Source organism: Zalophus californianus, chromosome 14 (genome assembly GCF_009762305.2).
Source record: "Zalophus californianus isolate mZalCal1 chromosome 14, mZalCal1.pri.v2, whole genome shotgun sequence".
Lineage (NCBI taxonomy): Eukaryota > Metazoa > Chordata > Mammalia > Carnivora > Otariidae > Zalophus > Zalophus californianus.
In genome coordinates, this window is record NC_045608.1 from 48,769,695 (window position 1) to 48,783,831 (window position 14,137).

Consider the following 14,137-nt stretch of genomic DNA (forward strand, 5'->3'; position numbering starts at 1 on the left):
CTTCTCTACCACTCTAAAGGGATGACAACTCAATCATAGCTTAAGAGAAAAAAAGCCTGGCTCAAAATTTTTTAGGGGGGAATGAAGTGAAATGTTATTAAATTAACTTTCCAAAATTTGCTCAATGTAAGGTGAACCCTTACTGTTTCTCTTTAAATTATTATTTTTTGGTCACCTTCTATGTGGAATGTAATTTGCTAGTTTGCAAAATAGCTAACTAGAGATTGGAAAACAGTATGCTTTTTAAAAACTCAAACTTCAAATGCTGGCAAATTAAAAAAAAAAGTTCTTATGAGAACAAAATAAACACTCTACCCTGCAGTGCTCTAGTTCTGTAGCTATATTCACAATGCATATACATACCAGTCAGCAAAGGGACAGGATGAAGAAAATAATCCCTAAATTCAAAATCAAGAAGTGCTTTGGTGGCAAGTCAGTAATAGAAAGGTGAAGACCCAAGAGCCCACTCTTAAGATTTCCCCAGCAGAGGCAGGAACAGAGCCCATCAGCAAGAAAAACCCCAGTTTGCTCGGCCAAACCACTGCACTGGAAAGGATTCTTTGCCTTGATTGGAAGAGGAATTACAAAGGTAGAAAAAGCCATGAACAATGAAGCACCCAACTCTGGTATGGTCGGTCTTGCAGTGTTGTTAGGTTTGCTAAATTGTTGAATATGGAAATCCCTAAGCTTCCTCCCCAAATAATATGATCATCATTCCATATGACCCAATGTTACCCTGGATGTGATCAAAGCTTATTTCAATGTCATGCAAACTGCTACGCTCCTTAGCCAGTTCTTTTTAAACATCAATTTGTGAATAGCAAAATTCCTTAACAATAGTGATCACTTGAGAATATTAACATCACTCCAGGGGTGGGTTGGAGTATCAGGTCTTGTGCATCTTAGCCCAAAACTTCTGGATGCCTAGAGCACAGTGCCTATTTTCTTGGTCGGTGGAACAGGAAGCTAGAGTCATCGACCGTGTCATGGTCACATCACGGCTGTGTCACCGACGATGTTAATCCAGATTAAAACGTTCTCATCTGATCAGACTTGAATAACTGGGAAACTTGTCAGGCATATGAATTTATTCCATGGCTTTTGTGTGAGATATGGAGCCCTAGGGAAGCAATGCTGTCTGTCATCTGATGGGCGCTGCCCCCGCCTCCATCTGGAGGGAAGCTGGGGCAGGCTGTGTGTGTGGGAGGCGAAAGGCTTTCAGAGCTTTAGAGGCTGTGATGATAAGTAGCAGAGGCCCCGCTCGGGAACACAGGGTGGTGCGGGGTGCACCTCTGGCCCCATCCAACCCAGCGGCTGCCATGCTCTCGAGTGTCTTGCCAGTGCTCCTGAGACGCTGCTTCTGCCAGTTTCTCCTGCTCTTCTGTCCTCAAGACATCTGTTCATAAATTTTAAACATTATAAATAGTTGTGGAACAATCTCCAAGAGGAATGGTAGAGTGGGTGCTTCTAGTCTTTGAGCTGTGGGAGAGGTTTTGTTGGGTCAATCCTGAACAAAGTCATGGGTCCACTCCAATTAAAAAGAGCCGGGGGAGGGGACCCCAAGCCCTTACTCCATTGACTTGAAATCGTTTTGAGTCATATAGACCTGGAGCCAAGACATAGGTATGTCTCCACTTTCTCCTCAGCAAGATGGGGGATTCACAGTGCTCACCTGTTAGGGTTCTAAGAAGACAAGGCACATACCACCCTTGGCCCAGAGCCACCACACATTAGTTAAGATGATGAACACACCCACCAACATGTAAGGGACATGGCACCTCACATGTGAACCAAACTTCTGAATTCCACCCCTAAGTCTCCTTCTGCCGTAGGTTTCTGTCTCAGAAAATGGCCATTCCATTCATCTAGTTCCCCTGTCAGAAATCTGTCATCCTTGGTTTCTTAGAACCCGCAGCCATTGTCAGAGAACCTTGTTAGCTCTATGACACTCGAGATATTCAGAACTGGACAGTTCTCAAACGTTGCTAACTGGTCCCCTGGCTTCCACCGTTTTCCATCTGCTGCTGGAGTATTCATTTTCAAATCTGAGTTACATCATGCCACACTTTTGCTCAAATTTTTCAAGTGGCTTTCCATTTTACTGACACAAGCAAATGATCCCAAACCAAAATAAACTGAAACAAACAAACAAAAAAAATCCCAGAGTGCTTACCACTGCCCAAGAGGCAATCCATGATCTGTCCCTGGCCACCTGCTGGCCTTGTGTCTCAGCGCTCCCTATCCCTGACACTTGATCTTCAAGCCCCATGGGCTCTCCGGATACTCCTCAACATGACAAGCAGACTCCTACCTCGGGGTCGTCGCAACTTCCTGGTCCCTCTGCCTGGGATAGTCCACCCCAGCTGTCCTCGTCTCACCACCTGACCAACATTTTTTTTTCCTCATTAAACTTTTGTTTTAATGGGTCTGCTGGTTACTGTTTGCTGCCCCACCACCATCCCCTCGTCCTTCTCAGAATGTAAATTCTGGGAAAATAGAGCTATGGTCTCTTTCTCCAACTTCTAGATCTCCAGTGCTCATACCAGCACTGGGCACATAGCAGATGTTCAACAAACACCTGGGGAATGACTGAATGAGCGCGTAGAGGGTGCACGCGCTTGCTTGCCTACCCAACGGAAGTGAGGCCACGTGAGAGTTTCCCAGCTCCCTGGAGGGAAGGCGCTGTGTGAAGGCAAGGTTAAGTAACAGCATTAAGAGCGACACTGGACGCCACACAGTGTGTGACAAGGCTATACCTGGACCGAGTTGAGGTGACAGTAGCCGTTCAGTGGAAACCTGATGACATGCGTTGAGTCATGATTCCAGCCTGCGTTGACAGAGTTACACATCACGTCGCCGATCTCTGGGAACACTTCTTCTATCAAGGATTTGTCACCGCTGAGCGTGATCCTTTCTCCGAGGTCTGGGGCGACTCGCACCACTAGGCACTCACAGGGCCTTGAAAAGCGACCAGTTTCTCTGTCCTGCTTCCATCTTTCCATCTCCAACAACATGGGCTGAAGCTGAAAATATTTTGCCTCTTCATATAACAAAGTATAGTCCTGGAAAAAAAAAAGGGGGGGTATTTCACAGTGCAAAATACAAACAGGAAGCACTGAAAATGTCCACAGATGAGGGGTGATTTTCTTCCATCTCTGTTATTTCAATAATCAAATCTGCGTGTAAGTTTTTCACTTACCACACCTTTGTGCATGCATTCATTCAGCGATGATAAACGGAGTGTGAGGGTATCAAGGGCCAGGCAGGCCCTCTTCTAAACGCTCCCCGTGAATGAAGTCCTATAACTCCCACAACCGCCCCATGAATTTGGAACCATTATTATTCCCCTTGGGCAGGCGAGAAAACGGAGATGAGAAAGGCTGAACCCATGACTTCTCTCTTTCAGCAGAAGAGTGCCTCCGGGTATTCAAAATTGGTGGGGGTGAGAACCCACTTTACGTCCTCGCGAGGGAGCTACGCCTAGGTTGCGGTGAGGGAGGCGCAGGCGCACTATCCACTGGGAGCCCGCGTCCCCTGTCGGGTTCACCGCAGCTCAGACCGCTTGGTGGGAGGCAGGGGGCGGCGCCGGGGGGGTGGGTGGGCTGCAGAGGGTGGCGGGTGGGCGTCTGCAGGGCGTGCACTCTGCTTCTACCTGAGCGTGGGTGCCGATCTCTGACGGTCTCGGGGAGGCTGACGCACCGCCCTGGGCCGGCTATCGGCACTGCCACCCTCAAGTGAGCCCACGATCCCTGCAGGACAGAGGTGCCAGGAAGGAAACCCGTCCCTTTCTGAAAGCACAGCCACCATTCTTTGAGCATGGCTTCTTTCTTCTCTTCCTTAAAAACAAATCTACTGAATTAAAGCAGAAATCTGGCAAGCGGGTATTAAAACACACACACAAGTCACTGGATGGGAGGACAAGGGAGGCTGCGGGGGAGGCAGCGACGTAGGAATGATGTTATCACACGGGGCAATATTATGTCTACACGTAGCTATGACCACAATCATCTCGGGGTGGGAGGCAAGTGGACACCTGTCCAGGCATGTTGACTGAGGACGTTTTTGTTTTTGTTTTAATTATTTATTTTTGACAGAGAGAGAGCACAAGCAGGGGGAACAGCAGAGGGAAAGGGAGAAGCAGGCTTCCCGCTGAGCTGGGAGCCCCATGCGGGGCTCGATCCCGGGACTCCGGGATCATGACCTGAGCCGAAGGCAAACGCTTAACCATCTGAGCCACCCAGGCGCCCTGACTGAGGCCGTTTTAATGAGCTGACACGGGCGTGTCTGAGGTCCTTCCCGGCGGGAGCTAGCCAAGGGGCGGTGCCTGCAGCACAGCCGACACCCAGAGCCCGGCGCTGCCAGAGCCTCCGCCATCCGCACGGGACCGAGCGCGGCGGTGATGACCACAGGAGAATGGGTTTTATGTGGCACTTGGCTCTCTTTCTTGCAAATTAAGCAGCAGCAGCAGCGGCTGGGGCTTCCAGAGAAAAACGTGGAGAGGTGAGAAAATGCCAGCGGGCCTGCAGCTGGCTCTTCCACTTTGTGTCGAAACATTTGGGCCAGGGGAAGATGCTGTCCCAGACACTCCTCTGCAGCGTGGCCCGCTTCTGTGTTCTGCTCTGTCCTGGCCACCCCATTCTTACAGGGTTCCCCGCTGGAGATGATCTTCCTTTCACATACTGGCACCTGCTTTGCTCCCCCCGCCCCCGCCCCCGCCCCGCCCCGCCCCGACGCACAGGAGGTACTGTTTGCTTGAGGTGAGCACCAAGCTGAGGTGTGGCCACTCTTAAGACAGGACAGAACTGAGGCCCATCCGCAGGTTTGAGGGCAGGAGTGGGGAGACTGCCGGTTTCTCCCGGGTTCCTGGGACCCCGTGTGGGGGCCTTGCCGTCTCCTTAGTACATCAACTGTGAGACAGTGACCTCGATCCTTTACTTACTTATCAAGATGACAGCTCGCAAGGAGATTGAAAAACAGCATTGACAGTTACACAAGCAACAGAAGTGAGAATTTCTGCTACTGCTTTTTATTTTCCTTTGAGAATTAAAAATTGTAGCACAAGGAAGGATCTGGACTCCAGTGAAAATATGTCATTAAGTCTTCAAATCCGAGACTGCTAGAGCAGTCTTATTGACCAGCCTTGACCTTATGGAGGAATCCTTTCAAACACTGCTGAATAGTGACCATTAGCCTCTGATTCAATGCTTCCAGTGACGGGAAGCTTACAATCTAACAGGGCACAGCATTTACTTTGTGGGCTGCTCTGATTAAACTTCTGGAAACTTCTTGGTTAGAATGACCTGAATTTCACTGTAGTTCCAACTTATTCAAATTCTGCCACCTGGTGATCCTAAACTTTCTTTGCCATGTGAACCCTTCACACATTTGAAGACAACGGTTATGTCTTTATATCATTCAGGCTGAAAATACCCAATCTTTTCAGCTCCTTCTCATTTGTTATGACTTAGAAGTCCTTCGACAACTGGTACGTGCTTGACTTCGCCAACATAGTTCTGAAAACCCAAACCGGAACCGAATGTAACATTTCAGATGTGATCTAATGAGTGCACTGTAGAACCTTTGTTTGGCTGGACACTCTAACCACTCCTAAAGCAGCCTGCATTCTCATCTTATGGCTGCTGTTATTACCACACACTGAGCGGCTTAAAACCATACAAATTTATTCTCTTATAGTTCTGGGAGCTGGTCATTAAGGTGGTGTTTCTTCTGGAAACTCTAGAGGAGAATCCATATCCTTGCCTTTTCCAGCTTGCACAGGCAGCCCACATTCCTCGGCCTGGGGTCCTCATCACTCCCGCCTCTACTACTGTCCTATCTTCTCTGACTCTGACCCTCCTGCTTCCCCCTTTCACTTGGAAGGACCCTTGTGAGCACCCTGGACCCAGCGGGATGATCCATGATAATCTCCCCATCTCAAGACCCTTCACTTAATCACATCTGTACAGTCCCTTCTGCCATGTAAAGTGACATACTCCTGGCTTCCAGGAATTACGACGCAGACGTTTTTTGGGGCCATTACTCTGCGTACCGCACAGCATAAGGCTGTATTAACCTTCTTGGTTGTCTTTTTACCTTATCAGTTTACGTTCTGCTTACAGTGAAGTCTCCGCACCTTTTCACAAGAGCTGCTATTGAATGAGGTCCTCCTCTTATGGCATTTGTGAGAAATTTTAAATCCTCCATTAGTTATCCCTCTTCAAATTACCTACCGTAGGTTCTGAATTTGCTCCTCCATACTGAGAAAATGTAAATTCTTTCGTCCAATGTTCTGCTCCCTCTCTCATTTTCTTGTCATTTTGAACAGGGTGTTCTTTTTCTGTATGTGAATCATTTTTTAAAAGTAATGACAGGACAGGGCTACTTGTAGGCCTTGGTTCAGGTTGATGCTCAAGTAATAAATTAAAACTCTGGATTCTGGCTATTCGAACAGTTATAAAACCTCTAATTCTGAGATCAGCCAGCCCCCAATTGTGGCATTTGCTGGATGTCTGGTTGAAATACCGTGTGTTTGGGTGGGCCTCCAAGGGGAAGGCTGGACATGTGGGAGGGGCCCCAGTCTCCCTACTGCCCAGAGATTCTCCTTATCTACAAAATGAGAGGAATAAATCACAGTGAAGTCGCTACCAGGCCTGATATTCTGAGTCTATATTCATGACAATGTCCTGATCCACCGGTCTGTCTACCGTAACCTGAAGGTTATAAGGCTGGCAGGAGTTGGGGTGACAAATCCCCTATGGTGACTCTGAATCCTCACCACTTTCTTTTTCCCTCTGAATTCACAAGCCACATGGGTAATCCACTCTGAGGTCTAGCCACGGATTGACAGAGTGCCTCCCTATACAATGCTGCTCATGTTTAGCGTTCTCTGCTCCTGGAAAATTAGGGAAACACTGGCCCTGATTAGACTTTTGGCCCCGCTCAGTGATTTCTCAAGGATTCTGCCAGTGGTTTTTAAAGCGTAAAGAGGTCCCCTGAAGGTCATCCTGTACCCTGGGATGTATCTCACGGGCCTGGCCTTGAACTACCTCAGGCCACCAGGTGTTCTTGACCATCTCTACTTGACCATCTGGCTCCATCTCTCCCTTTACCGTGCCGTCCCTTCTGGTCTCCGGGGCAGAGTGCCGTCTGCGCTGGGCCAGTGGACGCTGGGCTCCGCTTGGCCATCAGCCCCCCAACGCTCACTTGCCTTCAAGCGTCTGCCAGCTCCAGAACTAAAAAGGCCCTTTTGTTGTTGTTACCATTTTCTGCACGGTTAAGCTCACACCGGCCATTCGTTTTCTTGGCAGGCTCCTTCATATTCGTCTTTCTCTACTTCCTAACACACGCTTCTAGTCTCGGCTCATCAGAGAACGCCCTGCAGAGCAGGCTCACTGCCCACAGCTGCTTTCCTTAGGAACCTCGTCCTCCTTTCCTTCCTCAATCAGGATCATTGAATTTTATTGTCTAAATCCCACATATTTTAGAGTTTTATCAAGTTTCCCTTTAGACTCTCTGACCTTGTGCTCATTTTCTTCTGCTCTCTGAATCTTTTGAAATCTTCTTTCCTTACACCTTGGTTCCTATCTGGCAACACCCACCATTCCTTTCTTTGGCTTTTACAACCTGTAGACAACTCAGTCTCTTATCCCCAAGGTATGAAGCGGAAATGAGCAGGACCTTATGTGGCAGCAGCACGTTTGGCCCCAGACCTTCCTACCTACCTTTCTTCCTTCTTTCTTTCCTCCCTCCCTCCTTCCTTCCAAGATTTTGTTTATTTATTTTAGAGAGAGAGAGATAGAGAGAGAGAGAGAAAGCATGAGCAGGGGGAGGAGGGCCGGTGGGGGGGAGAGGGAGAGAGAATCTCAAGCAGACTCTGAGCTGAGTGCAGAGCCCCACGGGGGGCTCCACCTCATCACGACCTGGGCCAAGACCAAGAATCGGATGCTCAACCGATGGAGCCACCCAGGCGCCCCTGGCCCCAGATTTTCTTTTGAGGGAAATGAACCCAAAGCATCCACATATGCTTTCAGCAAAGCAACTCCAGAATGTACTAGATGCCATCATCCCTCTGCCCTGCTTCCGTACCAATTTTATCTTCTCTCATTTAGAAAGTATCATTCATATTTCTTGCTTAACTTCATATCCAGATAAAGGAAAATAGATTATTCAGACCTATTATCATGTTTAAATAATTTTAAAATCCCAGAATACGTATTTTTAAAATAATTTCTTTTTTGGGGATTTACAGTGGTTTTTTGAGGCACAGAAAGATCAAGATCCCATTTTACAGACGAATAAATTGAGCTTTGCTAAGACCCTGGAGATCGGTACATGGAACAAGAACGTAAATACGGGAGGACGCCAAAATGCAAACGGACCATGTTTTGAAAGCTTATCTCTTGATTAAATATTTGGAATTCAGAAAACATTCTCCCTAGAGGGAGGAAAGGGATGTAGACTGTTCATTAGTTTCCAATTGCTGCTGTAAGAAATCACCACACATTTGGTGGCTTAAAACAACACAGACTCACTCTTGTACGGTCCTGGCAGTCCGAAGTCTGAGATGGGGCTTAGGACTAGCTAGTTGAGCTGCCTTCCTTCAGAGGGCTCTGGGTGGGTGGGGGGCGGGGGGGGGGATGCGCCTGGCTCAGTGGTTAAGCGTCTGCCTTCAGCTCAGGTCATGATCCCAGTGTCCTGGGATCGAGCCCCGCATTGGGCTCCCTGCTCCATGTGAAGCCTGCTTCTCCCTCTCCCACTCCCCCTGCTTGTGTTCTCTCTCTAGCTGTCTCTCTCTCTGTGTCAAATAAATAAATAAAATCTTAAAAAAAAAAAAGAAGAAGGCTCTAGGGGACAATGGCTTTCCTGGCCCTTTCCAGCATCCCGGGGGGGGGGGGGCGGGGGGGCGGGGGGCGGGGGGGGGCGGGGGGGGGGCGGGGGGGCGGGGGGGGGGCGAGTCTGCCTGCATTCCTTGGCTCCTGGCCAACAATCACATTACTTCCTTCATCACCTCTTCTCTGACTCTGACCCTCCTCCCTCCCTCTTTCACTTATAAGGACCTTTGCGATTCCACTGGGCCCACCTGGATTATACAGGATAATCTCCCCATTTCAAGACTCTTAATCACATCTGCAAAGTCCCTTTGGCAACATAAGGTCATCTATTCGGGGAATTAGGATGTGGACCCCCTTGGGGGTCATCATACAGCTCGCCACACACATTTACTGGTTCCACCAAACAGTTCAGAGGTTTATTTAACTCCTAATGGCCTTGAAGTTTTATACAGTAGTTGGCACATCCTTCCACTCAAAAGCAACTCAGCCACTTGTTCATTTTAAAATCTGTTCATGTGCCAGACGCCATGCTAGATGCTGTGGGTACAAAGAGGGTTTTTCTCTGCGGAACGTGTCCAGTTCATCCTGGGAGCTCTGGGACCTCCTCCGCATGGCTCCAGGGCCCCCCAGGCAGTGCCTGGCTCCCCAGAGGTCAGGGGATGTATATATCAAGGGGCCCACAAAGCAGGGGCACCAAGAAAACGAGGGAAATGAAGGATTTTATATTTTACATTTCAAAAATAGAATCGAGGTAGTAGTCAGAAAAAAAAAAAAAATCTCTGCAGTACTTAACTTCCTTTAGTTTTAAAATTTTGGGGTTTTTGTTTGTTTTGTTTTGTTTTTTTTGGTGGGAGGTGGGCCACCATAGACTTTCCAGTATTTCAGGTTTGGGGTGTCTAAAATTCTTAATTTCCCTGGCTCTGCAATACTTTTTTTTTTTCTTTAAAAGGACTTAGTATTTTTACAGACGTTTTAGGTTCACAGTTAAAATTGAAGGGAGGGCGCCTGGGTGGCTCAGTTGGTTAAGCGACTGCCTTCGGCTCAGGTCATGATCCTGGAGTCCCGGGATCGAGTCCCTCGTCGGGCTCCCCGCTCAGCGGGGAGTCTGCTTCTCCCTCTGACCCTCCCCCCTCTCATGTGCTCTCTCTCTCATTCTTTCTCTCAAATAAATAAATAAAATCTTTAAAAAAAAATTGAAGGGAAAGGGGTGCCTGGGTGGCTCAGTCAGTTAAGTGTCTGACTCTTGGTTTCCACTCAGGTCCTGATCTCAGGTTGGAGACAGAGCCCTGCTTGGGGTTCCATGCTCAGCGGGGAGTCGGCTTCTCCTCTCCTTGTCCCTCTGCCCCTCCCCCAGAGCGCTCTCTCTCTAAAATAAATAAAGTAAAATCTATAAATAAATAAATAAACAAATAAAATTTAGGGGCTCAGTTGGTTAAGCGACTGCCTTCGGCTCAAGTCATGATCCTGGAGTCCCGGGATCGAGTCCCGCATCGGGCTCCCTGCTCAGCGGGGAGTCTGCTTCTCCCTCTGACCCTCCCCCTCTCATGCTCTCTCTCTCTCTGTCTCATTCTTTCTCTCTCAAATAAATAAATAAAATCTTAAAAAAAATTAAAAAAAATTTAGGGGAAAGTACAGAGACTTCCCATACACCCCAGTCCCCACACATGCACAACTTCCCCATTCTCAACATCTACCACCAGAGTGGCGCATTTGTTACAACTGATGAACCTACATGATCACCCAAAGTCCACAGGTTATATATACTAGGATTCACTTTTGCCATTGTACATCCTACGAGTTTGGACAAATGTATAATGACATGTCCCCACCATTCTGGTACCAGACAGAGGAGCTGCCCGACCCTCCTCTGGGCTCTGCCTGTTCATCCCTCCCACCCCCCAAGCCCCTTTCCTTTCTTCAAAGCCCAGAAAGACTGGCCCACCTGCTCCTTTTCCCCCTGCTACCATGTGAGACTTCTGGCCAGGAGGCTGCCTCCTTCCCACCCAGCAGCGCCAACTTTCAGCTTCTCCTGATTACTCCTGTGTCTCTGGGGGAAGGATATCCAGCCTGACATTTAGCCTGACGCCCAGTGAAGGAAAAAGAAGCAGTGGCAAGGTGGCCCCTCTCCACCTGAACGCAGACCGATCTGCATTCTTAAGCCACACCCTGGCTTGGCAAGTCACCTGGATACTAACGCAGGGGTGAGGCCTGATGTGTAGGGCGGGGCGAGGGCAGGGGCTAGAGATGGTATCTGAGATGGTAGCGGGGCTGCCGGCTGGCTGTTCTGCCTGCCTCCCAGTCCTCCTCTTTGGGTGCTGCAGCTAGCCTTGCCTCTGAGGGAGTGTCCTCGGGAAAGGGAGAGAAGGGGCCCCGGGCAGGGGTACTAGGAGTCCTAGTCTCTGCACCAGTGACGCAAATACTAGGGGGCAGCAGCTGAGACGATGGGCTGGGGCCGCCGTCCTAAATGGGCACCCTCTTAGGTACTGGAGAAGAGGCGACTTCTTGGGGGTCCACCCAGCTCACCACTCTGCCTTCTCCAGGGAAGTCTGACCCTCCAGAGTGAGCGCCCACAAGCCACATCTACGTGCCACAGCGGATTGGCTAAAGCCTGAGCACTGGAGCCACTTGAGCCAATCAGATGGTCTCTGTAGAACCAAGGAAGGGGAAAGAAACCCTGGGCATTGCTGGGGCAGAGCCATGGGCATCACTCTAGAAGGAGTTTGTGGCCTCCCACGTCTGAGGTCCTTAGAGTTGCCCTGGTATTTCTACCTCTGAGAGAATGCTCCCGCTAATTCTATGAGATAAGCTAGGATCCGTCCCATAAAACGTTCCTTCCTCTCTTTCTTCCTGGCTCTCAAGTGGGGCTGATTTTGACCCTAAAGGACATTTAGCAAAGTCTGGAGACTTCTGGGAGAGGGGAGTGGGTGCTGCTGGCATGTGGTGTGTGGGCGCCAGGTGTCCTGCTCAACATCCTACAGCACACAGGACAGCCCTGCCACAGAGAACGATTCGGCTCAAAACGCTGACAGTGCAACATGAGAAACTCCGAGCTTGACCAAGATCATTTCTGTTGCAACCTAAGGAACACAGAAGTCACCCTGATCGATGGTCAGTCTGAGCATCATTAACGAACATGCTAGCATTCAAACACAAATGGTTACTAATGTGATGTAATATGAAGTGCACAGTATCACCAGAGATGTATTCTCACTAAAACGTTTAACCTAAACCCATCGGGCTTTCAGATATAGTTTGCAGTTTACGGGACATCAGAGGCTAGAGTAATGAACTAAACTATCTATGACATGGCAGCCAGACAAATCCAGAAAGGGGGCATTCTGTGGGGCACCTGGCCCGGTTTCTTCAGAGAGTCAGCATCATATAAAAAGTGACAGACTACGCTAGGTAATAAAAGGAAGGAACATAACTGGATTCAATATGTGGTCTCACATCAGATACCGTCTCGGAAAAACCACCTGCAAAGGATATTTTGGGGTCAAGCTGGGAAATTTGAATATGGTTCCAGTATTAGAGAAAATCCAATTTTATTGAAACAGGAAGATAGAGATTATTGTCTGAAATAAGGATAGAAAAAGATCCAGAAGCCATGCATGCACTAAGGTTTTAATACTGGCAATCTCTGAGGGGTGGGAATATGGGGCTTAAACATTTTTCAAATTTTCTACAATGTGCATATCCTTTTCTATAATATTAACAGGTTATTAGAAATAACTAATACATTTTTAAAAAAGATTTTATTTATTTATTTGACAGAGAGAGACAGCAAGAGAGGGAACACAAGCAGCGGGAGTGGGAGAGGGAGAAGCAGGCTTCCCGCCGAGCAGGGAGCCCGATGCGGGGCTCGATCCCAGGGCCCTGGGATCATGACCCGAGCCGAAGGCGGACGCTTAATGACTGAGCCATCCGGGCGCCCTGACTCATACACTTTTAAACTTAAGCCAGGGATAGGTAAGTTGTGCGCTGTCTGTTAGCAAAGTTTTCTTTATCTAGGAAGGGTGGACATTCATCTGAGACCACAGAAGATGCTAGCAACGTGGGGAACATTTACCAAAGATGCTCAGAATACAAGGCTAGAAAGAGGTAATTTTTTGTGCTTCCCCATCAAAAAGGGAACCAAAGTTCTGGACTCCTGGTGTACTAGGAATGACAACTGTGTGTGTGTCTGCCTCTACAACACATGTACGTAAGCAGACAATAAAGCAACGATGAACAGGTCAGTATCATTGGGGGGAGGGGAAATGAAGGCCAGTCACCTCCATAATAAAACAGTGCAGAGAAGTTCTATAATCACTTATTAGAGAACAGATTCCAGTGGCTTCCAGTGGGAGCAGGGCATAAGCAGCTGCCACTTCGTGGTGTTCTGAAATATGAAATGATCTAAATTGCTAAGAGGGGACCTAGCTCATACAGCATTATTTGCAGAATGGCATTTTAATGGGTGGGGGGTAGGATGCCGTGATGTCAACGCTGCATGCATTCGCTCAACCCAGCATTAAACAGCTGGAGAGGGAAGCCAGAAATCAAGGAACGCTTTCCCTACCAAACGCAGTTGAGACAGATTCTCTCCTCCTGCGGTGTCCCTTCTCCCAGGTCAGGAAACGGACTCCGACAAGGAAGAAAGCACCTGTTGTGTTGTTTGGGGACGGGCAGACTGGGAGCTCATCTGTGTGCGCATCTGTATTTGTGGTCAGCACAAGCTGCCGCAGGAGCTGAATGGTCACCTCAGCTTCCATTCTCCTCCTGCTGCTCCTCCAGGTTCCAGAACGCCCCCTAATTGACAGCCTGTCGCCCGGAGGTTCCGTGGGAAACATTCCAGGGCCCTGGGAGACGTGAGTTTTATTTGACAAGCTTTTTGTCTTTTTCCCCAAGTGTGGGCTACAGCTAAATCCTTGGGCAATTAATGGGTACGTTTTGCACTTAGAATTGATGAACAGCAGGGCTCTGGAATCCTCAGCGAGCTCGAGAGGTGCAGAGAAGTAACCATCCCCATCCTAGCCCACTGGGTGAGCCCTCAAGGGGCTGTCCTCGGGGACTGGCCACAGCTTAACTCCCCGTAAGGAAGTCTGTCTCTCTGCCTCTAACTTGAATGCTCTTGAAGAACAAAGTAACACCTGCCACGGTTGAATGTGTTCAAATTCCTAGCTCCATTCCTGGGACAGACTGCAACTCACAACCAATGGCTGTCGTCATGTTCTAAGTGTAATTCCCCATCAGTTGCTTTGTATTTCCTGGAGTCTGCATCTTTTTGAATCATGGGATTACAAATTAATATTTTACCCTCCTAA

General features: G+C 48.6%; 1 protein-coding gene across 5 annotated transcripts in view; it reads right to left on the reverse strand.

Moving 5' to 3' along the window:
- Positions 1-14,137, reverse strand: part of KCTD1 (potassium channel tetramerization domain containing 1) — a 175,758-nt gene that overhangs the window by 1,311 nt on the left and 160,310 nt on the right. For all 5 annotated transcript variants that reach the window (XM_027577072.1, XM_027577076.2, XM_027577073.1 and 2 more), the window contains exon 4: positions 2,757-3,062. In XM_027577072.1, the coding sequence (XP_027432873.1) occupies positions 2,757-3,062 (306 nt within the window). The remainder of the gene's footprint in view (positions 1-2,756; positions 3,063-14,137) is intronic.